General features: G+C 41.7%; 2 protein-coding genes and 1 long non-coding RNA gene across 30 annotated transcripts in view; 1 reads left to right on the top strand and 2 right to left on the bottom strand.

Moving 5' to 3' along the window:
- Positions 1-4,893, bottom strand: part of PKD2L2 (polycystin 2 like 2, transient receptor potential cation channel) — a 34,368-nt gene extending 29,475 nt beyond the window's left edge. For 2 of the 4 annotated variants that reach the window (XR_014153460.1, XM_081850369.1), the window contains exons 1-3: positions 4,767-4,893; positions 3,682-3,783; positions 934-1,067 (exon numbers count right to left, since the gene is read on the bottom strand). Coding sequence is in view for 3 of the 4 variants with exons in the window: in XM_081850369.1 (XP_081706495.1) it covers positions 934-1,067; positions 3,682-3,783; positions 4,767-4,818 (288 nt within the window). In the remaining variant the exon portion in view is untranslated. Of the gene's footprint in view, positions 1-933; positions 1,068-3,681; positions 3,784-4,295; positions 4,316-4,766 lie in introns of those variants that run through there. The other 2 variants (XM_081850370.1, XM_081850371.1) reach the window with 2 other exon arrangements.
- Positions 4,894-5,085: 192 nt separating this feature from the next.
- On the top strand, positions 5,086-8,711 carry LOC309335396. The gene is made up of 2 exons (XR_014153469.1): positions 5,086-5,208; positions 7,099-8,711. It is a non-coding gene; the product is annotated as an uncharacterized lncRNA (long non-coding RNA).
- Positions 8,712-8,928: 217 nt separating this feature from the next.
- Positions 8,929-22,540, bottom strand: part of MYOT (myotilin) — a 56,790-nt gene continuing 43,178 nt past the window's right edge. For 20 of the 25 annotated variants that reach the window (XM_081850348.1, XM_081850328.1, XM_081850347.1 and 17 more), the window contains 8 exons: positions 20,077-20,233; positions 17,822-17,923; positions 14,402-14,451; positions 13,488-13,620; positions 11,762-11,969; positions 10,757-10,922; positions 9,922-10,055; positions 8,929-9,533 (listed from right to left, as the gene is read on the bottom strand). In XM_081850348.1, the coding sequence (XP_081706474.1) occupies positions 9,358-9,533; positions 9,922-10,055; positions 10,757-10,922; positions 11,762-11,969; positions 13,488-13,620; positions 14,402-14,451; positions 17,822-17,923; positions 20,077-20,233 (1,126 nt within the window). In that variant the 3' untranslated portion in view covers positions 8,929-9,357. The remainder of the gene's footprint in view (positions 9,534-9,921; positions 10,056-10,756; positions 10,923-11,761; positions 11,970-13,487; positions 13,621-14,401; positions 14,452-17,821; positions 17,924-20,076; positions 20,234-22,540) is intronic. The other 5 variants (XM_081850339.1, XM_081850329.1, XM_081850342.1 and 2 more) reach the window with 2 other exon arrangements.

Genomic DNA, 22,540 nt, shown 5'->3' with positions numbered 1-22,540 from the left:
GCGCTCCGGAGCCCCTTACGGGGTCCCTTCAACACTTCTGGGGGAGTTCCTGGCGCCCGCCGAGTCCCACGGCCACGGGCTCCCTCTGCCCGTGGTTTTTCCTAACGGGTCGTCGCTATGCCGCAGCGAACGACCCTTTCCTGCGGGGCCCCTCTTCAGAGAGTGAAGAGGACCGCCATCGCTGTTTCGCGCCGCCTCCGGAAGTTATATCACAAGGTTTTATATTACAGTGATACCTCTGGTTATGAACGCTTCAGGTTACGAGCTCCGCTAAGCCGGAAGTAGCTGCTCCTGGTTGTGAACTTTGCCCCAGGATGTGAACGGAAATCACGCATCTTTAGCACATGTGCACAGCAGGAGGCCCCATTAGCGAAAGCACTCCTCAGGATAAGAACGGTTTCAGCTTAAGAGCGCACCTCCGGAACGAATTAAGTTCGTAACCAGAGGTACCACTGTACAGGGCTGTTGTAAGGATTACTAACATAGTATACATTTGTGTACACTAAGTGCTTGGAACACTAAGGAAAAGTACTACATAAATATAAAGTAATCTAAAATTGATTATCACTGCGCCAAGGTAAAATGTGGTGTTAATCCCAGATAGCAACAAATTGTGATGACAGCAAGATAAAAAGTAGAGTAAGTAAGTCATTTAACTTCTACTACCTAGCAGGACTTAATGCCAAAAAAAATTAAAAAGTCAAGTCCCCAACTTTATCACTACATATCTCTTGATGTATTTTCCCCAAACTCTTTCCCAGGCAGGTTTCTGAGGGTACCCAAACCTACCCTTAACTTTTTAGTGTGAAACAGTCTAGTGGTGATAGGACAGTAGCAGATTACAGAAACCATGTGTCTACACTAACATAGTTCTGTGCCAAAAATCAGGTTTATTATTATTATTATTCTCATTTAAAAAACAACAACCTTTACCTGCCAAAAGTCAGCAATGCTGCTCATAGACTTGAAGTCTGTACGATCTGTATCTGACAGAGGGGTTTCTAGAAAGAGATCTGCCATAACTTTGTTCAGATAATACATATCTGTGCTCACCATTCCAAATGTCACTACAAAGAAAGAAATCAGGATAAAATCCTAAGCAACAAAGAGAAATGGGAAGACACTCAAATTAGCAAACATCAAACACCTAATGTTTATTAGCAGGACCCCAAAACAAAAATACTGGAGTCTTAGTAATAGTAATAGAAAGATCAAATAGGCTGTTATCACCTTAGTTACTGTATTTTTCTGTGTATAAGACGCCTCCATGTATAAGACTATTTTGGGGGACTAAATTTAAAGAAAATGGGGGGAGTGGCCCAAACTTGTTGAGCACTTTTAAGGGGGAATTACACGCAGTTGCTGGGGGTTGGCAAAGTGGGTAGCTACTCCCCCCATGCCACTGTGGGCGGAAACGCTCCCTAGAGCACAGACCCGCCAACCAGCTGGCTGCGCAGTTCCCCCAGCTGCTGTGGAACGCTCCCTAGAGCGCGCACCTCTGCAGCAGCATGAGGGAGAGCTGTGTGTCCACCAACCAGATGGCTGGCAGGTGCACAGCTTCCCTTCCACGCTGCTGCAGGAAATGCTCTCCTCCCACAGCGCATGAAGGAGAGTTGCACCCCCCCCCAACCAGCTGGCTGGCAGTGTGCAGCTCCCCCCCCCCATGCCACTATCCGTGTATAGGCCAGCCTCAGTTTTTTTACATAATTTTTGAGTTTAAAAAACCTCATCTAATACACGGAAAAATACAGTATATGGAAAATATGCAGCTCTTGCAATGCAGTGTTCTACAGAGAATCATGAATTGTAGAGTTCAAAGGGACCCCGAGGGTCATCTAGTCCAACCCCCTACAATGCAGGAATCTCAACTAGATCATACATGATAGATGGTTATCCTAGCTCTGCTTAAAAAACTCCAGGGAAGGAGAGTCCACCGCCTTCCAAGGGAGTCTGTTCCACAGTTGAACAGCTCTTACTATCAGGAAGTTATTCCTGGTGTTTAGTTGGAATCTCCTCTTGTAACTTCAATCCCTTGGTTCGGGTCCTAGTCTCTGGAGCAGGAGAAAACAAGCCTGCTCCATCCTCCATGTGACACCCTTTAGATACTTGAAGATAGATATCTCCTCTAAGTCTCCTCTTTACCAGGCTAAACATACCCAATTCCCTTAACTGTTCCTCACAAGACTTAGTTTCCAGACCCTTGATCATCTTGGTGACCCTCCTCTGCATATACTCCAGCTTGTCAATATCCATCTTAGATTGTGGTGCCCAGAACTGGACACAGTACAGTGGTACCTCTAGTTATGAACTTAACTTGTTCTGGAGGTCCGTTCTTAACCTGAAAACTGTTCTTAACTAGAGGCGTCCTTTCACTAATGGGGCCTCTTGCTGCTGCTGCGCCGCCGGCACATGATTTCCATTCTCATCCTGGGGCAAAGTTTTCAACTCAAGGTAACTCTTCCTTGGAATTTGTTAGCGGAATTTGTAACCTGAGGCGTTTGTAACCTGAGGCGTTTGTAACTCGAGGTACCACTGTACTCCAGGTATGGTCTGACAAAGGCAGAATAGAGCAGGACTATTTTTTTCCTTGTTAGGGACACTATACTTCTGCTGATGCAGCCTAGAATAGCACTAGCGATGTTCTGTTGCTGTATCACACTATCGAGTCATGTTAAGCTTCTGGTCTACTAGATCTCTATACAGTGGTACCTCGGGTTAAGAACTTAATTCGTTCTGGAGGTCTGTTCTTAACCTGAAACAGTTCTTAACCTGAAGCACCACTTTAGCTAATGGGGCTTCCTGCTGTGCCGCCAGAGCATGATTTCTGTTCTTATCCTGAAGCAAAGTTCTTAACCCGAGGTAATATTTCTGGGTTAGCGGAGTCTGTAACCTGAAGCATATGTAATCTGAAGCGTCTGTAACCCGAGGTACCACTGTATCCTTTTCACATGTACTACTGGGAAGCCAGGTGTCCCCCATCTTCTATTTGTGCAGTTGGCTATTCCTGCCCAAGTGTACAGGTGGAACCTTACATTTGTCTCTAGTGAACTTCATTTTGTTAGTTTTGGCCCTGTTCTCCAATCTTTTAAGCTCATATTGAATCCTGGTTCTGTACTCAGCAGGATTGGCTACCCCTCCCAGTTTGGTATCATCTGCAAATTTGATTAGCATCCTCTCAACAGGAGGGTTATTTTGCATGTTTATGAATTAGGCTATGGGCAACCATCCAGGGGTCAAATGTCAGTGTTAGGTTGGACCAAAAACAAATAGGGGCAGAGCAACAGATGTGATGTTGTACAATAGGCTAAATTCCAGCTACACAATAAAGGTTTCTACACCACCACCATTCACATCCACAGCTCCATCATTGTCCTAGGCAAACAAGAGGCATTATCACACTTAAAAGACACAGTTCAAGAACAGTTCAAGTAGGTTGTGAAACTCATCCAGTGAGGACTGTAGTCTGGACAGAGTTCCCAGGGCTGGGTAGAGAAGCTTTGAGGAGCCCCTTCAGCTCCCGGGCCTAAGGTTCCCCACCCCACCCTACATTTATACCATTTTCAAGTTGCATAGGATTGCAAACCAAGTAATTCATTATTTGCACCTCATGAAATGTTTTCGGGGGGGGAGGGGAAGAGCAGCATTTGCATGTCAACAATCCCCTTTTCCCCATGGACTTACATATACATAGATCTGTAAGGAAAATTATGTAAATCAGTAGCTCTTGAAAGGTAGTTCTCATTTCAAGTTCTCTGCTATGAGTCAGTCGAGGTTTAATACTCCCTATAAAATATGAAGTTTTCAGAAAGAACACAAAGAAAATGTCAAAAACTAATTAAAAGTTTGTGGTATGAATGATCAAACCTAACCAAACAAAAGCACGCTTCTACGTTGCAAGAAAAATAAATATTCAATTATCTGTAGACTGTGGTAAAAGACAGATGTAAACTTAAATGTGTCAACTAGCTTCTGATAACGCTGAATTCAAGTAAGGCTATCTATGTCCCATACATTTAAAATACACCCCCCACCCCGAATCCTAGAAACTGTACTTTACCTTGCGCAGAGCTGCAGTGCCTAGCACTCTTAACAAACTACAGTTCCCAGAATTATTTGAGGGGGATCATGTACTTTAAAATGCATGGCAAGCCTAGCTGCAGTTTCCTAGGAGAAAGCCTCACTGAGTTAAACAGGAGCGCCTGCATGCCCTGCTTCTGAATTGCAGTAGCATCTGCCTGGCTATTCCTGCTAGGAACCAAATGCCATTTGGTGCAATCCAACTAGTCTCTACGTACTTGTTTCCTTAAGCTCCTCATACAAAATGTACGAATTTGATTGTGTGGGGATGGAGGGTATGCGGACACCTTGTCAAGCCACGTTGCCAGCAATGGGACTGGGGGGAAATAGTTTGGGGTGGGGGGTTGGCGTCGTCGAAGTGGTATCTACGTTTGAACAGCAGCGGCATTTCTGATTCATTTTTATTTGTACTCCAGGTCCTCAGGCCGAGCTTGGGAGGCGTCTCCTCCTCCCTCTTCCAAGCCTTCCATCATAAGAAGAATAAGTACTGTATTATCATTCGGCAGGGAATAGGAAGTAGTGGGAATGGCACTGTCGCCCTGAAGCTAAAGACTGGGCGGGCTGTGGCCCTGACTAGAGGCAACGTAGGGAGACACCAGCCAAGGCGCTGAGCCAGCGACCATAATAGGCCTAGTTCGGCCCTCTCCCCGACAGTTGCGCTTTCCGCCCCAGCAGCCATTACTACTCACCGAAACTGCTTCGCCGCTCTAGGACGGACGAGTCCTGGGTGGACACCGCCATGGCGACTCTAGGGAGGGAGAAGAGGAGCCGCTTCCCTGCGCGGGGCGCTTGCCTCGCCCTCGCCCCGCGCCGGGTTCGAAGTAACGAACGGGCCGCCGCCGGGGTAGAGGCTGCTTCGCCCCACGGGACGCGCCTTCGGTTTACCCCGCCAAGGTGCCCCGTCGGGCAGGCCGGCTCCCACAACAAGTTCCGCCCCACAAAGATGGATTACAGCAGGGGACGCATACATACTAACGCTAGCCCCTTAACCCATCACTCCCGTGGGGAAATAAGCCTGCCACCCTGTATGGTTTACCTGAGAGTAAGAGTAAGCCCATGGAAAAATATGACGCATATTTCTGAGCGGGATTGCTCCCCCTCCCCATTTAATCCACACGACAACCCTGTGAGGTAGGTTAGTGACTGGCTCAAGGTCACCCAGTGAGCTTCATGCCCAAGTGGGGATTTCAGCACTGGTTTTTCCCAGGTCCGCATTGGCTCTCAAATATAACATTCGGTATAAACTTCATTTTGTAGTTAGGATAGCTCGCCAAGTGCACAGGTGGCGAGGCTCCTTCTACCTTTATGCATATCAGGTGCTCGGAAGTCAGCCTCATGTTGCTGAATGGGACTCCTTCGAGGAAGAAGGCATAAATTAAGGTTACAGCCTTGGGAATTGTGTGGATTTACAAAGTGGAGCTGGTCACACTCTAAAACCAACAGCTCCACCTGCCAAAACTCCCTCTTCTCAATATAAAATTACAGAAGCCCCAGCCTGCTTTAATAATACTGTATAAAAAGAGGTCAGCTGGATCTTCTTATGGGTTGAAGACCCTGTCATTGTCCAGCATCCTGTTCTCATAGTGGCCAACAATATCTCTGTGAGAAGGTCCCAAAGTAAGACATGAAGGCAACAACACATTCCACACTTGTGATTCCCAGCAACTATTATTTGAAGGCATACTATGTTTAATCAGCCTGTCTGGAAAGTTCTGAATTTGGAAGAGCTTCATTCTGCCAGTAATATTGGGAGGTTAATTGAACTCTAAAATATTATAGTATTATCTTTATAAAGTATAATAATATGCATCATCTGCTTTCTTGCTGATTCCTGTCTTCTCTCTGTAATTTTGGGTTTTTAAATATTCAGAAACCACTTCTTACTGAAGACAGAAATAACTTTAATAGAGCAAGTTAATAAGTAAGATCAGGTGGGAAAGGATTAGGTGTTTGAAAATATCTCCAGATGGAATGTCCCAAGCATCCCTGTGAGCAGTCATAAATCAGAAATAAATATCTGAGTCACAGCATCCTACTACAATTGCCATTTTCCATCAGGGTTTTGCATACCCCTGAAGTCTGAAACTAGTTTCCAACTTCATGTCAGATATTTCTTCATGCACCTGGATTCCTGAGTTTAGTTGGCCCAATCTGCAATGACAGCTTTTTAAAATGTGGAAATCTGCCCTATAGAAACCCAAAGCATATTTCTCTTGCCTATATGAATTTGTGTGGAACAAAGTCACTGGACAGCATATCCATTTTGTCACTCCACTTTTTCCAGCACATTGCTTCTGTGCTTCAAATATGCTCTAGTTAGACTCACAAACACAATGACTATGAGGCACCCTGATACTAAACAGGTGCACACAGAACCTGCATGAACTTTTTCACTATTTTTGAATTGTCATACATTATTTATTGGATGTATAATCCCACTTTACACTTTTAAAACTAAAAACACACAGTATAATGTAAATTGTTAGATAGTTGGGCTTTTAATGTGTAACACCGATCTTTATTGTTGCTAGTTTTAATGTATAGCTTTTTATGCTTTTCGCCAGGCTTATTTTGCTTTAAGCATTGGTTGCAAAAGAATTTTAGAATTGTACTTTGTGTTTTCATGGATTATATAGTGTTATGATTATGTTGTATGCCATGCAATATACAATATATGATAAATTCTTATCTATATTCTATATTGAGTCTTCCTGTGCTCATGCTTATGCAGCCAAAACCACACCCAATACACGGAATACTAAGAAATACGGCAGGTACAGACTAACCCCAAGGTATAAATACCGGTAAGTACAAAAAAATTGGCAGAAAAAACCTGTGTGGATTCCTTACCTCCACCCCACCAGGAACAAACCAACTCATCCCATTAATTCAGTGGCATAGAATGTTGAGAGACTCTTGATGGGAACAGAGAAATACTGTATATAAAAACTGCAGAAAGAAGCATCTCATTTCCTGCATGTCACTTCTTGGTTCACACAATATGGTTTTCATTGCCTCCAGGCCCAGAAGAGATGTGTCTGTGGACATCAATGGAGCAACTAAAGAATTCAGTGCAGCTGCTGTGTCTTCCACCCCTACAGAAAAAGGAGTAAGGAGACCAAAATGGAGCAAAAAGAACCCCAACACTGCCTATGGGTATGCTCCATGGGCAGATTGCTGACCAATGGAGGGAGGGCAGAGATGGAACGGAGCTGCGAGAACCATGTTGCTAGGGCCCAATTATGAAATGGTTGCCTTTGAGAAAAGTCCTAAAAGTCTCAGCCTGTGTATCTCACAAAAAAATTCCTATTATTCATGTTAATGGTTAAATATTAGAGATATTCCACTCCAAGGAACCTATGACTCAGCACATGGAAGGGGGATTTAAGAGCAGCTCAGCCTAGGGAGTACCCAGAATGATGCTACTTCAAGTGTTTCTTACAAACCACGTCACACAATCCATAAAATAAAAAAGGTTCTGAAAGCTCATGGTATTTGTAGCATTATGAGTTTGTGGGTACCAAATTCCCCCAAATTCCTGGGTCCAGTATGTTAAAATATAAGCCAGAACAAAAGGAAGCTGATGAGCCATTAGGAATGCCAGAGAGGATGCTCTGTGCCAAATGGCAAATTGGGAGTTAGTTAGAAGACAAAGCCAGAGTCTGAAGTAGAGTTGGCTTGGACGTGAGCTGGAGGGAAAAGGTCTGGTAAAGGTAGCAAGCTGGAGAGAGGATAAGTGCAGGATGTTTGATGTCTGTTTGAATCCAAATCTGCACCTATGGGAGAAGCAAGACCCTCTTCGAGTGCTGTGAACCCCTCCATCATAGGCTCAGGTTGTTTTTGTGTAAATAAACCAAATGTCATAAAGATACCACAGTCTCTGCTGGGCCTCATTTCCAAAAGGATGAGCATCTGAAACCCCACAGCTTGGAGACTGAAGGAGTCATACAACAGTACATTCAAGGTCTTGCAAGTTATTAATTATTATAGCCTGAATGCAAGGGTTTTAAATCACCTACACTTTGCTTTCACAATCTGCAGGAAGCTGACTTTACTTCAGTCTGTCAAAACTCATTAATTACAGTGAATCCAGCACTTTAGTTAACTATTTTAGCATTTTTAAGGGAAGCTAGTGGGGTTCTCAAAAAGCACCCTGGGGGAGTTGAAAACTCTTCCATCGTCTACTTTCCTTATGTCTGAAGTTCTGCTATCCAGCGGACTAATTCTTAAAATCCATGAGCACCCAGAGAGGAGACCATGGCAACTTTGCTCTTCCCCAGGGAGAATATGAGCCCAGGTTTGGCCATGCTAAGCCAAACCATGACTTAGCCCGCATGGCACTGCAGCAAAACCAGGCCAATGAAACCAGCCAACATACCCCAAAATGTAGCATCAAAATATTGGTTCATAAGAGCAAATGGAATGTGCAATGCTGAATTTTTTAATGTTTTTAATATATTATTATATCATTATTTTATCTTAAATACTGTATTACTTTATCTTAAATATTTTATTTTTATGTTCTTTCTATTTTATTTTAAATTGCACTGTTTCACATTTTGATATTTGCCAGCCTGGGCGCTTTTGGAAATGCAGAATACAAATTAAATAAATATTCAACATACTGTACTGTTTATGGCCTGACGGTAGTTGTGCAGTTCCTTCAGATTTATTTTTATACTCTCTTCTTTGTCTGGCTTTAACCCAAATACTAATGACAATTTTCTTTAGTCAAGTACTGTTTATGACAATTTTGTTGAGAATTTCTGTAACAGAGAATACCCAAAGCTCACATAATAATAAAACAACAACAACTCACAAAACTTATAAGGATAAAGCACATGACAAGTCTTATATTTAAAATTTTATTTGCATCAGACATAAAACTTTCATTAAAAGCACTCAAGTTATGTTTAATAGCCAGGCAGCAGAAAATTATAATACTATGGGGCATGGTATTAACAAAGCAGTACAAATAAAAATATTGTGACTGAATCTAGATGCATTCAAACCATCTACACTTTCATGATCATCCACTGGCCTTGTTTCTTGGCCTTTAAAATTAAAAATACAAACATTTGGATCTCCTTCTTGCTACAGTCACACACATTTATAAAAATCAGACTTAGTATAATCACAACAGCAGAACTAAGAGCAGGAGTTAAATAATAAATAAAAATATATTAGGTATGTTTGCTTATCAGCGCAATAACCCCCTTAATTGCATGTGCTGTTCATAAACGTCTGTTGCAGGAGTGAAAGTTTCTTCCCCATTGCCAGTTAAAGTTCATCGCTCTCATAGAGTCCAGACTGTGCTGCCATACGCTGAAACTCTCCTTCATCCGGGAAGAAAGCTTGTTTCACATCTAGACCTTTACCATTGAGTGCCAAGTATTTGCTAAAAGTTGGTCGAACCTTCAGTGGTTTGGGGTTTGGAACTGGCTTGTATGTGTGAGCTGAAATAGATTTTAGAAAGCAAAGAGAAATAATTCAGATTAGTTTGTTTAGAAAGTGGGAGAGAGAAAAGTGGGATACAGTCCAATCAAGTAAGTCGCCCCATTTCAGCTTGCTACATCAAAAGGGATGATCATCTGTGCTACATGCAAGACACATAAAGGGAGTTTAGGCAATCATGCCAATTAGACATGTTCATATACTCGGTGCATCAATACCTTCCATCTTTCACATCTTCAGTCCAACTGTATGCAAAGTTAGGCCTAACTAAAACATGCTCATTTCAATTGGCCTGAGTTCACCTAACTGTGCAGGCCTATTTTTTTGGGGGGGGGGGAATAGCATCAACATTAACATATGTAGAAGAAGAAAAAATGAAGAAGTACTTACTAGCCACGTCCAACCTGGCATGGCATGTTGCCACTCCTGCCTCGTTGACAGCAGATACTGTGTACCAACCAGCATCTTTCTTATTTACATTGTGGATCAGCAAGCAAACCTTCCCAGAGGTATCATGAAACATACTAGGAAAAGAGAAAAATGACAAAAAAAATGACGATTACAGTCCCCTCTCCTACCTTAAGACTAATATACTTCATGAAAATCATTCTTGTTAAGCATTGCCAGGTATTTCTAAGACAAAGACCTATATTCAACTGCATATATAAATTTGCTGATATTTATGTTTTGCCTTTCTTCCATCATGGAACTCAAAGCAGCATGAATGTGTTTTCCAAGTGGTCATCCACCCAGATCCTGGGCAGGGCTACTTAGCCTCAGACCATACCCAGGGGGCGCTATAGATACTGTCCAGCAGTGCCCTTGAGCTGAATGTAGTATCAGGCCATGTAAGCAAGTCCTCATCTTGCAGATCCCCTCCCACTTTTCAAGTCCTAACAGTTTCTAATATTTTGCAAATTCCCATTATGCAGTCACTTTGGAGGGCCCCTTCTCCACATTCAACATCTAGTCCACATCTAGCTCAAGATTGCTTAAAGCAAAAATGCTCTCCCACACTGCAGACTATAATACAGTCTTCTGAACAACACTTTTTTTTTGTAGAAGAGTGATGAAGCTGAAAATCACAGCAATTCCCTTTTTTCCAATGCTTGGAGCCAAAACACCACATATCAGTTTATAAACCATTAAACTAGACCCACCAACAGTATTTGATTCAACTTGACTCCTGAACAGCTGAGAGGCCCATCATGATACAGATACCCACCTGATTCTGTCTGTATTGAATTGTACCATTTCATTATTTCTCTTCCAGTATATTTGTGGGGGGGGGATAGCAGACACTTGGCATTCAAGTCTGGCCGAATCCCCCTCATAAACTCTTGTGCTTTGAGGTTTAAAGATGAATGTTGGGGCTTTCCGATGTTCTCGAGCTAGATAGAAGTTTGGATTAAAAAATAAAAAAAAGACAAAAGATGACATCTTACAGCCATGACAGACTAGAAGTGAAGGCAAATAAAAACAAAGCCATTTTTAATATCCCAAATGTATTTATAATCCAGCATATTTCAATCTATCAGGTCCTTCATCTGGTCATTTCAAAAATACAGAAGCTAACAGAAAAGTAGAAAGAAAGTGGATACAACAGAATTAAGGACTTAGGAGTCTGCATTTTGAAATCCCTTGCTGAAGGACTTGACATTTAATATTTTTAAAATTTAGGATATTCAACAGTTTCTTCTACCCCTTTGCTTCCAGCTTTCCCTCCTCAATTGCTTGGGGTTTCCCTCTTTTGCTGCAAATGAAAGATATATCATGGACAGTGCAATCTTTGACACACATGCTTGCATCAGTGGTTCCATTCTGAACTCACTTCGTATCCAGAAGCCCTGCTTATGAACCTAGTCTTCCTATTTATTTCAGTATCGATGGCTGTGCATCCATGCCGGCTATACACTTCATTTGGTGTTATACCCAAAAGAGTAGGAGCAGAAGAACAGCTCTCAAACTCATATATTGAGACTAAGTAGTGGATTCCCACTTTCAGTGGCATTAGAAACCCCATCACTGTAGATAACATTTAGAAATTTCATTTTTAGAAAGTCATGCACACAAGGTATGACTTTATGTCACAATAATTTAAAATTCTGAAAATTTCTTTAGATACAGCCATTATCAAAGAGCACAAAAAGAAAGGATATTCTTAACAGAATGCACCAGCTGAAGTAAAGACACAAAAAATTGTTTCCAAATAGACAAAGCTCTCTCATACCAATGACATCTAGCTTTACTGTAAAGGAAGCTTCTCCAGCACGATTGAAAGCCACACACTCCCATGTTCCAGCATCATAGACCCTGACGACTTCAAAAATGAATGAGTGGAAGCCTTTCTCAGATACGATCATTTTATGGAAGTCATCTGGGTGAACTAATCTTCCATTTAGGTACCATGCCACATCTGGAGTTGGGAGGCCGCTGACCTACAAGGGGAAAGACAATAGATACTAAGGGGGTAGTGTCAGATAAAGGTATTGTGGTACTGTAATTCATGCCAAATGGCAAGTCTGCATGGGAACATCAATGAGTGTTCATTTGATACTCTATATATGCAGAATCACTGCACACATTGTGACTGACTTGTGTAGTCTGGGTTGCAGTTTTGTAACATATACAGTCCTACCTTGGTTGTCAAACGCCCTAGAAATTGGACGTTTCAGCTCCCGAACGCCACAAACCCAGAAGTGATTGTTCCGGTTTGCAAACGTTCTTTTGGAACCTGAACATCCGATGGGGCTTCTGCAGCTTCTGATCGGTTGCAGGAGCTTCCTGCAGCGAATCAGAAGCCGCAATTTGGTTTTCAAACGTTTTGGAAGTTGAACGGACTTCCAGAACGGATTCCATTTTACTTCCAAGGTGCGACTGTAAAGCAGAAACAGAGCTACGTTCATACCACATGGTCTACAAAAGAGTCTAGTATTGTTATATATAAATGTCATAGTTTAACAAAATAACACAAACAAGACGAGGAGTGATTTCTATTCACAAAATGGGTCTGTGCTATAAAAATACATACAACACATAGTGGTGTGAATTGACTGTGTGAAAGAAATTGTATGACACAAAACTAGGTCACGAGGGATAACTGGGGCAATGCTCAGTGGCCTGCAAAACTTCAGACTTTTCTGCCCATTATCAGATTTTGTCAACATGCAAGCACAAAATAGGCAGTGCAGGGGGGAGGTCATAAGAACACTAGCAAAATTGTGCCTAGACTCTCATTTCTGTGAAGATTACCAGGCACAGCACAAACCAAACTACAGTATGCACTCGGTTTGCAGAAAATACACTGCTCCACATTTTTGCAGTGTTAATATGTTTCTTTAAAAATGCCTTGCCTTGTGGCAGTGGCTGATCAGGCAGCCCAGGAAGGTTTCCAATCATACCCTAAATTCCTCTTACTGGAATTTCATAATTGACTTTCAGAATATGTTAGTAGAAGATGCAGTGGGGGCCGGCAACTTAGATGGCTTTTACAGAGAGATTTGGTGAATTCATGGAGGATGTAGGTTTAATCCTGTTTCCATGATCAGAGGCAATATACCTCCAAAGCTTCAGAGGTTTGGGGAAAACAAAAACAGAAGGATACTACCTCTGTGCCCCACCTGTGAGCTTCTAGGAACCATGGGACTGACCATAGCTGGAAACAGAACACTGAACAAAATGGACCATGGTCTGGTCCAATAAGGCAATTCTTAAATCCAGTGGTTTTTTTTTTCCTTCTAAAAAAACGTTTAGGGGTACTCTCATTTTGACTCAAGAAAATCACCTTTTTATAGTTCAAATCGGGAAAAAAAAATACAGTAAATGGACAAAAGTACAAGGATTCATTAAATGTTTAGGGGTATGCATACCCCTGTGTCCCCCCCCCCGAAAAAAGCACTGCTTAAATCTATTAGGAGGGACAGCTGTGTTGAAAGTGGCTTGAAATCTTACATTACCTTGAAATCAATCCTGCAAAATCTTCCTTCTTCAACTGTTATGTCTTCAGGCACTTGTACAAAACGTGGTTGAAAAAATTTCTCCTGGATTGACCCTTGCTCATTCCTCTCCCCTCTTGAAGATGGCCTGCTCCTAAAAGGGCACATCAACAAGGCAATAAAGTATTCCTATAATAATCTTTCTCCCCCTACACACCCACAGTAAGTATGTGCTAATAGTTCCATTGCACGATAGCCTAGTGAGAATAGTTTCCAAAGAGGCAAAATTATATTTCTAGTTTTGCAGTTTCATTATGGCAATAAACTATCTAGGACTGTTGAAGAGAATAACTCATGCATATTTCATAGGATGACTCCCATCTTTGGCCTCATGGTATTTAATGTGGTATCTTGTGCCTTACACAGTTTCCCCTTACAGGAAGGCTGAGCTACATTGTTTATAATACATGTTTTCCCGAACTTAGAATCAATCATATGCGCTGAAGTGTATGATTAAAAAACTCTCTCCCCATTGGGCATTCAACTTCATATGATTATGAGCAGGCTTCCCACTTCAGACCTTCCACATGTGGCAAGCAGCTGGACCAGATGATGTGGATGCCTGACTTGCTTTCATACCTTTAAGGGACTCCAAACGACTCTCTTGCCCAAGGCTCTCAAACCATGGGGAAAGGTAGCCAATGTGGTGCTCTTCAGATGTTGCTCAACTACAGCTCCCATCATCCCTTTTTATTGGCCATGCTAGCTAGGTCTGATGGGAGCTGTAGTCCAAGAACATCTAAAGGGCACTATGCTGGCTACTCTTGCTCTAGGGCTACTATCGGTAACAGTTCACACAACCAGTGTATGCAGTTTGGATCAGATCTCATGTGATTAGCATACACCTTGCAGGTTAATGTGCACATAATAAGTACCTTGCTTGTGATGAAGGAACGTGCAGTCGTGTGCTTTCCAAGTTCTGCTGCTGCAAAAATCAGAAGAGGTAATGATCACTGCTTTAATCATGAACACATATGATGGACTCTCAGTTGAACATCCTACAGCTTAAATCTTTCTGGAGAAACAAACTGCTCATTTAAAACCACAAGCACTTTCTAATGCAGACTATAAAAGAAATTGATCCCCTAAAGTCATCATAATCAGCAGTCACAAATGTGAGCCAGAGTCATGCGCAAGAGGAATGACACAATTCTTTCCATTGGTCCAAACTATTTTGGCAAACATGTCACCTTTGTTGTGGGGTGGGGTGGGGGGACTATTATCCCACTGGAGTATCTGAAATGAGAGCTAGGGACACAGTGTCCTTCAGCTGACCAGGAATAGAGTCAAGTATTGGCAAGAGCACACTGTTGTGCACACTCATAAAAGGGTACCAATGGCAATCAGCACATCTTAAGCTGGAAAATATTTTCCCTGTTAGGTCACAGCACTAGAACCAAATCACACAGGCTTTATGAGAGCAACTGGGATTTTATTTTATTTTTCCCTCACTAACACAACTCATCTTCGCATTTTAAAGAACAGATGTAATTGAATTCAATACAAGGTATAATTCAGGCACAGTGGTATTCCTGCCATTTTAGCAATGAGGACAGTTAATTATAGGAAGTGCAGCACTAACAGTTCTAGGTATTTGTAGATCCAACACAGTACGATATTAACACTGTGTCAAGTTCTTCACATCTGATAGTTGCATTTTGGAACACTGGTTTAGCAGTCAAGAGAACCTTTACACCAGAGTAACCTCATGATCTATCTAACATGGGTATTTTTATTTTGCTACACCAATGAGCTATTGGCTAGCATTTTTAGAAGATAATATCTGTCAATATTTTACATTGTGAAGAAGTAGGACTTTTAACTATTTCGTACTGATGTTTATAAAATGGTCCTTTTCACTTTAAACTCTCTTGTGCATAGGAAAGTCAAAAGCTCACAGGCAGGTTAAAAGTAAATGGGGATGTTTTGCTCAGAGAATTTTGTACAATGGGATACTGTAGGTTAAAGGTTCCCCTAGCAACCTAGCAATTAAAGAAGAAATAGACACTTAACTAAAACTCTCCTCCTTGTGTTTAAAAGTTTTTCTTTGAGATAACTTTTATATAAGTTATGTTCAAAATAGGGTACCTGTCATAAACGTAATGACTTGGCATTGCAAATTTGTCTTCAGAGCCCAGTGTTAAGAGACTTTATAGAAGTTTTTGAGAGATATAAGTATTTTCAAACAATTATAACTGAGGTTCAATAACACTATGACTAGTGTGGTGGTAACAGAGACTCTCCTACAGCCTTTCAACACCATTAAACTCCAAGGGGGGTAATCAGTCAGAAAGTTGGGAAGACAGAGAGTTAAAAACCTGAAGAGTTGAACAGCTGCAAGGAGATAGAAGAGGGCTGAAAAGACTTTTAAGGGAGTTGGAATAATCAAAAGTGTGAGGGAGCAGGTGGATACTGCAGCAGAAAGGAGTGGAAGGAAAAAATCAAAACCCTGAAATGGAAATTGGAGATGCAAATTGATAAGTATTGTCTTGGTAAGGAAAACATCTAATATAGATATAGCTGGATGCATTTCTCTATTTTATCTTATCTTAGCTACTTAAATGTAAAATTTGGTTACCTCCCCCCAACCCCTTCCCATTGTTTTAAACTGTTACCCTACCAAAACCTTAAGTAAAAGCCTTGTCTCTCACTCCTCTCCCCATTTAATTGCCATACCACTCTGTCCAGTACTGGGAGTAAGCTGGGCCAGTTAAAATCCTAATCAACCATCAATAAATCATAAATCGAGTAGCTGAAGAGGCCACTGACAGCAGTAGCTAGGACAAAGCATACTAGAAAATAAATTCTCGACCTGGGATTTAACTGTGTCCACAGATATAGTTCCCCCAATCATTTCCCCCATTTTTTCTACCTTTTCTATACATCAGTGGAGCAAATACTGGTAATGTGGGGCCAAGTTCAGCCTTTGTCTCAGGCCCCATCTGCATCACACCACTTTACAGAGTCATGCTTCCGCTGAAGAACCCTGGGAAGTGTAGTTTTTTAACGGTCCTAAGAGCTATTAAAGGAGACCTCTATTTCTCCTCACAGAGCTTCAATTCCCCAAGTTCCCTGAGAAGAGGCACTGACTGTTAAATTAATTTGAAGACTGTAGCTCAGTGAGGGGAATAGGGGTCACCCAGCAACTCTTGACGCTCTTAACAAACCACTCTTTCCAGGATTCTTTTGGGAACGACAAAATTATTTAAAGTGGCACAATATTGCTTTAAATGGGTAGTGTATATGGGGCCTCAGTCAGATCCCATTGTTCCAACAGCAGAGGGGAAGTGCATTTCCCGGCTCAATTGTTCCATTGAAAAAGAGAAGCATCTGCACTTAGGATGCTCAGTGATACAGTGCAGCCCATTCTGCTCACCATCATCCTTCTGCATGCTGTATTCTGCATCACACCTACAACTTCCTTGGCTCTGCCATACCAACACGGCTACCTATCTGTTCCTTGGCTCTGTGTGCTCTCTTCCCATCACTCCACTTCTTCCTGTGTCCTGTTGGCTATGGAAAGCCACTGTGGCCACATCTGAGCAGCAATACACTATGAGCATCTGCCACAGTGAACTGGATCAAAATTTTGCTGTACTATTGGGATTTATTTTATAATTATATTTGAGTCACAATAATTCGGTGTGGGAGAGAAATCACCTCAAGGTGAAGACAAAGAGGTCTGACAGCTTTGTTGGATCTTCCAGGTGACCATTTAGCATTTTCTATGCAGTAAGGAATCACTATCCGGTGCAAATTCTAGAAGCAAGGTAGATGTGCTAGCCATTATACAAGCCAACTATACGTGTCAGCTGAAGTAATCATCTCATGGTGCGGGTCATGACAGCATGGGAACCCACAGATGGCTACAAGTACTCCTCCTTTCCTACATTTAACCTGCATATGTCTTTATTATTATGAATATGTATTTATTATGCATATTGCAGTGACCCATGACGAGCCATTTGTGAAGTGGTCTTATCCTTATGTTACCATGGTAACATGGGAAACTATGGAGGGAGGACACAAGTGTTACCTAATCCATGTCTTGTCTTGGGCAGCGTAATGTATCTTTATTCCTCAAATGAAGAATCCTAATATCCATCCCTTGAATGTTGTTCAGAAAAAAATTCTGCTAGGTTGTATGGATGACAGCAGGAACAAATATTACTATTATCAGTTACCAACCCCCAGTCTTATTTTATTTTTGGAAATCCCAATTTATGTTCTGGACTGTGAAAATATATATATATATATATATATATATATATATATATATATATATATAACCTTACTTGTGCATCCTGTACGTTTTCTTCACTCTGTGGTTCAAACACAGATGCAGCATTTTCTGGTCCAAGTAACCTGCGAGCCATTCTCTCCTCGTAGCTTAAACGCTAAACACAGAGCAAAAGAAAAGGTTAGTTAGAAAAGGCTGTTTAATGCTGTTTGAACTTCTAATTCCTATTCAGCATAACAAAGCTAACTACATGAAGAGATAACTGCAAGACAAGCCCATGAATGCCTTAAAGTATTCCAATACTTGATTTACTCAGGGGATCTCTTTACTGCAGTCAGGAGAACCAAGGAAGGGACACATTAACAAGAATAAAACTAGCTCTGGATTCCATTCCACATGCATGTCTCTCAGGGCTTAGGCCAAGGGAGGACTTATTACAAAACAGGTATGTGGGTGGCGCTGTGGTCTAAACCACTGAGCCTCTTGGGCTTGCTGATCGGAAGGTTGGCAGTTCGAATCCCTGCGACGGGGTGAGCTCCCGTTGCTCTGTCCCAGCTCCTGCCAACCTAGCAGTTTGAAAGCACACAAGTGCAAGTAGATAAATAGGTACAGCTGCGGTGGGAAGGTAAACGGCGTTTCCGTGCGCTCTGGCTTCCATCATGGTGTCCCTTTGCACCAGAAATAGTTTAGTCATGCTGGCCACATGACCTGGAAAGCTATCTATGGACAAATACCGGCTCCCTCGGCCTGAAGCGAGATGAGTGCCACACCCCAATTTACTCTGACTGGACTTTACCTTTATTACTAAACATACAGCTGATCCAGGCAGATATCCACACACACACACACACACACACACACACACACACACTGCTTGAGAGTACTTGCAAATTATTAATGGTTGTTACACAATTCAAGCTACCTGATGAATGAATAAACTATAAAATACATGATCTGGGAAGTTAAATAGAAGCTTTAACTCATTTGAGATAGATTCAGCCTGGGCCAATACATAAAGCAAGAGCAATAATAAGTTAGTGTACTACAAGTGTTCTGGGCAAGCTCAATGGGTGCGAAGGTTCAGATCTCAAATCCATTGTCTTTTGGGACAAGATGCATGAAGTGCAACACCACTTCTTTTAAATAGGTGTAAGCAGGGTAAAATCATGGGGTTACTGTGGCAAGTAACAGCCTTGTGTGGAGTTCCTTCTTCTCCTCTTTCAATGTCTAATTCAATGTACCCAGTGTCAATCCAGTTCAATCTACTCAAAATCATAATGTGCTTGCTACCCTCACCTTCTCCTAGATGACTGCTATGGAAAAACATATATTAATGACATATACAGGGTAAGCTGATGTTGACATCAGGGGAAAACTCAACACAGAAGTGACATTTTCAGCGGGACCCTAGTAGTTAACTGTCTGCTACAACATAGTCTGACATACACGGTTGAGATCCTGGTGGTTAAACTAATCTCTCTCACCATCCTTGCCATAGGATTTTAGCTTTGACTTTGATCAGGTTATGGCTTTGGCATCAACTGTAAATTACAGGATTACATCCACGAATGGCACTTGATCAGAAATTAAGCACTGGTGACTCAAGGGCCAATTTATCTCTAAGAAGCCACTCTGTTGCCAGAGCTCAATAGCTCTGGAGGACAGCACTTCAGTGAAATCATTCCCAATTCTGAAATGATTGCCTTTGATATTAAAAGTACTCCTAAATTAATCCAGAGAATGTCTTTCTCAATTGACACAGTTTGAATGGCAGTTTCAACATACATTGCAGGTGTTATAGGTGTCACATAATCTCGAGTCTGCATTTGTAAGAAATCAATCTTTTAGTGTGGCATCACCTACACTTGGAACTTCCTGCCTACGGACATCAGGCAGGCGTCTTCAACATGCTCTTTTAGCACTTGCTAAAATCATATTTATTAGACAAGCCTCCCCAGACATGTAGTATACTGATGTGTGTTGTAATCCGTTTTTAGTTTATTGCTGATTTTTAAAATGTTTTTAATATATAAAATTCATGAAATAAATATTTGATCACACATCAAATAAGTATTAGAGATGGGCTATAGCTAATTAAATTGGTTTAATGCAGCGGAGACAACATCGTGCCCTCATGTTTTAGTAAAACATGAACCATACTGGCTTGGACTGATAGGAGTTAAGAGAGAGGGCCCCACATTGGCTATGCCTGGCTTAAGATGCACAAACTGCACTAACTAAGCTCAGAGCCGTCCAACTCAGTCACTTAACTTGCAAGCTCCCCTCTGCCAGATAATATACATCTCTTACTTGGTTCCCGTTATGGAGAAGGCTGTCTTTACATCGTAGTTTCCTTTCCAAGTCTTGAATGAGGGCGTCTTTCGTTCCTTGTATCTCTCTGTCAGATGTCTTCTGCACTGGTTTGGTGCTGCTGGTTTGCTTCTTGTACATAGGCTTCGAATAACTGCTAATTTAAGGGGAAAGGTGAAATTGGTAGCTATTTAGAGCTGGATACAAGACATACTACTGAAGGCAGCTCCATTAGAAGTTTGTCTTGCTACTCAGTTGTTGTGCCAGAAGACAACACCAACACCATATGTAGACACACTGGTAGCCATAGTCACATGTTACTCATGCACAGGATATTACTGCAACTACTTTCAAGTGGGGCTGTGCTTCTAGCCACACTTCTGATGTGGTGTCTCCTTCCTCAAACAACCACGTGCTGCTCATGGTTGTCTGAGATGAAAGCCAAACACACATGTTCCTGCTCACGTGTAGCAGGTATGTGTGATCCAAGCAAGTGGCACTTTAGACCCAGTTCTAAAGTAATCACAGTAACATGCTACATGAAAGTAAGATGTGAATAAGGCTTATGCAGTTTACTGGGTGGCAATGGCACCTGCCACATATTTGACCCCATATTATAATTAATGTTTGGAAGAAGGCACAAGCTATTGGTCCGCCCCTTATTTTCTGGGCATTCTCCAAGCTACTTAATACTAATAGGTACATATACTGAATGTTGCCTCAATAGGTACATACATTGAGTACAGTGGTACCTTGGGTTACAAATGCTTCGGGTTACAAACACTTCAGGTTATGAACTCCACTAACCCGGAAGTAGTACCTCGGGCACCGGCAGCGCAGTGGGAGGCCCCATTAGCTAAATTAGTACCTCAGGTTAAGAACAGACCTCCGGAACAAATTAAGTTCGTAACCCGAGGTACCACTGTACTGCCAGTAGCTTACTTGTGTCATTTCATTTTCTGCAACCTAGGACTATTTTTTATAGAAAAGAGAGCTAAGTCATGTGCCAACAAGACATCCGGTATGGCCAAAATTGAACTTTTGATTTATTTTTAAGACTGAGACATAAGGAATCTGTCTCTGAACAGATAATTGCAAGAGTATATTTTTATTTTATGAAGGAAGACTCAGGATTAGCTCTCAATCTGTGAGCCCTGAATTTTTGGCATTTTTAGTTCAGAACTTCTTGGCAATTCACTCCTAATAATTTCATAGCAGGATTCACCAACACCAGGAATCCTGATTCTACTATATTTGCATGCTACTTCCCCAAACACTCCACGACTGGGTCTTCTGTCTGTTGTCTCACACTCAACTCCTGTACACATTTACTTGCAATTCCGTCATACTGATTGCAATAGAACTTGATTCCAGGTATGCATACTTAGGGTTGCAGTCCTAGTCTTGGAGGATTATCCACCTCTGAGAACGTAAATAATGGCAAAATGTTTAGCAATTTTACAATGAAAAGCATTAAAGGAATGCAAAGTATTTTATACGTATCATGTATTATGCTGGCTAATGCAGGAATGTGTAACCCTTACAGACAAATTCTTGCCTTTGTAGCACCTGCATTTCAGCCCTATTATGATTAGGAAACACTCCTGCCATTGACGCTCCTTTGTGCCCTTCAGATATTATGCAGAATATGAATGCCACAGCTTTTCAAAGCACAGCAAGAAAGGGTTGTTTGGAGAGACAAGGAAGGTGGAACATTGCGTTCTGTCTGGGCACTACCAAGAGTTGTCCTTTATTCTGGGAACAAAACACTTATCCTAATTGGTATGAAGCTTGTTTTTCAAGAAAGCTGACTGTCAATAAAACATTTCAAAGAATTTAAGGGTAGCGGGGGAGAGTTTTCACTCTTCAATTTCCCACAATATTTTTTCTCCGTTATATATTTTTCTGCTCTAAATATACATTATCAAAACCGTAATATACTGGAGAACAGGAAATATTTCCACTGAGGGATAGATTGTATGCAGGGAATAATTCCACTTGTTTTGTGTAATTTGCTTGCCTTAATAATTCCTACTCTATGAGGAATTATCGCTAGGGCGGAAATTCAAGACATCCTCAGTGGGGAGTAAAAAAAAAGGTAAAGGTAAATGACCCCTAACAGTTAAGTCCAGTCGCGAACAACTCTGGGGATGCGGCGCTTATCTCACTTTACTGGCCCAGGGAGCCGGCGTACAGCTTCCGGGTCATGTGGCCAGGATGACTAAGCTGCTTCTGGTGAAACCAAAACACAGTGAAAGACTAACTTTGGTTATGATTTAACAGTACAGTCCTAAGCATGTTTTACCCAGAAGTAACTCTTGAGTTCAACTGGACTTGGGTCTGCTTAGGATTGTAGCAAATTTGCTTGGTGGGGGTTGCCCTACTAAAGCCAATCAACACATAAATCAGTCAAGCAGTCCCCCCACCTATTTTCACAACAAGACAGAGCCACAATTCATGTTTA

This window comes from Podarcis erhardii (genome assembly GCF_964252035.2).
Source record: "Podarcis erhardii genome assembly, chromosome: 2".
In the NCBI taxonomy this organism is placed as follows: domain Eukaryota; kingdom Metazoa; phylum Chordata; class Lepidosauria; order Squamata; family Lacertidae; genus Podarcis; species Podarcis erhardii.
This window is presented reverse-complemented; position numbering and strand designations above follow the sequence as displayed.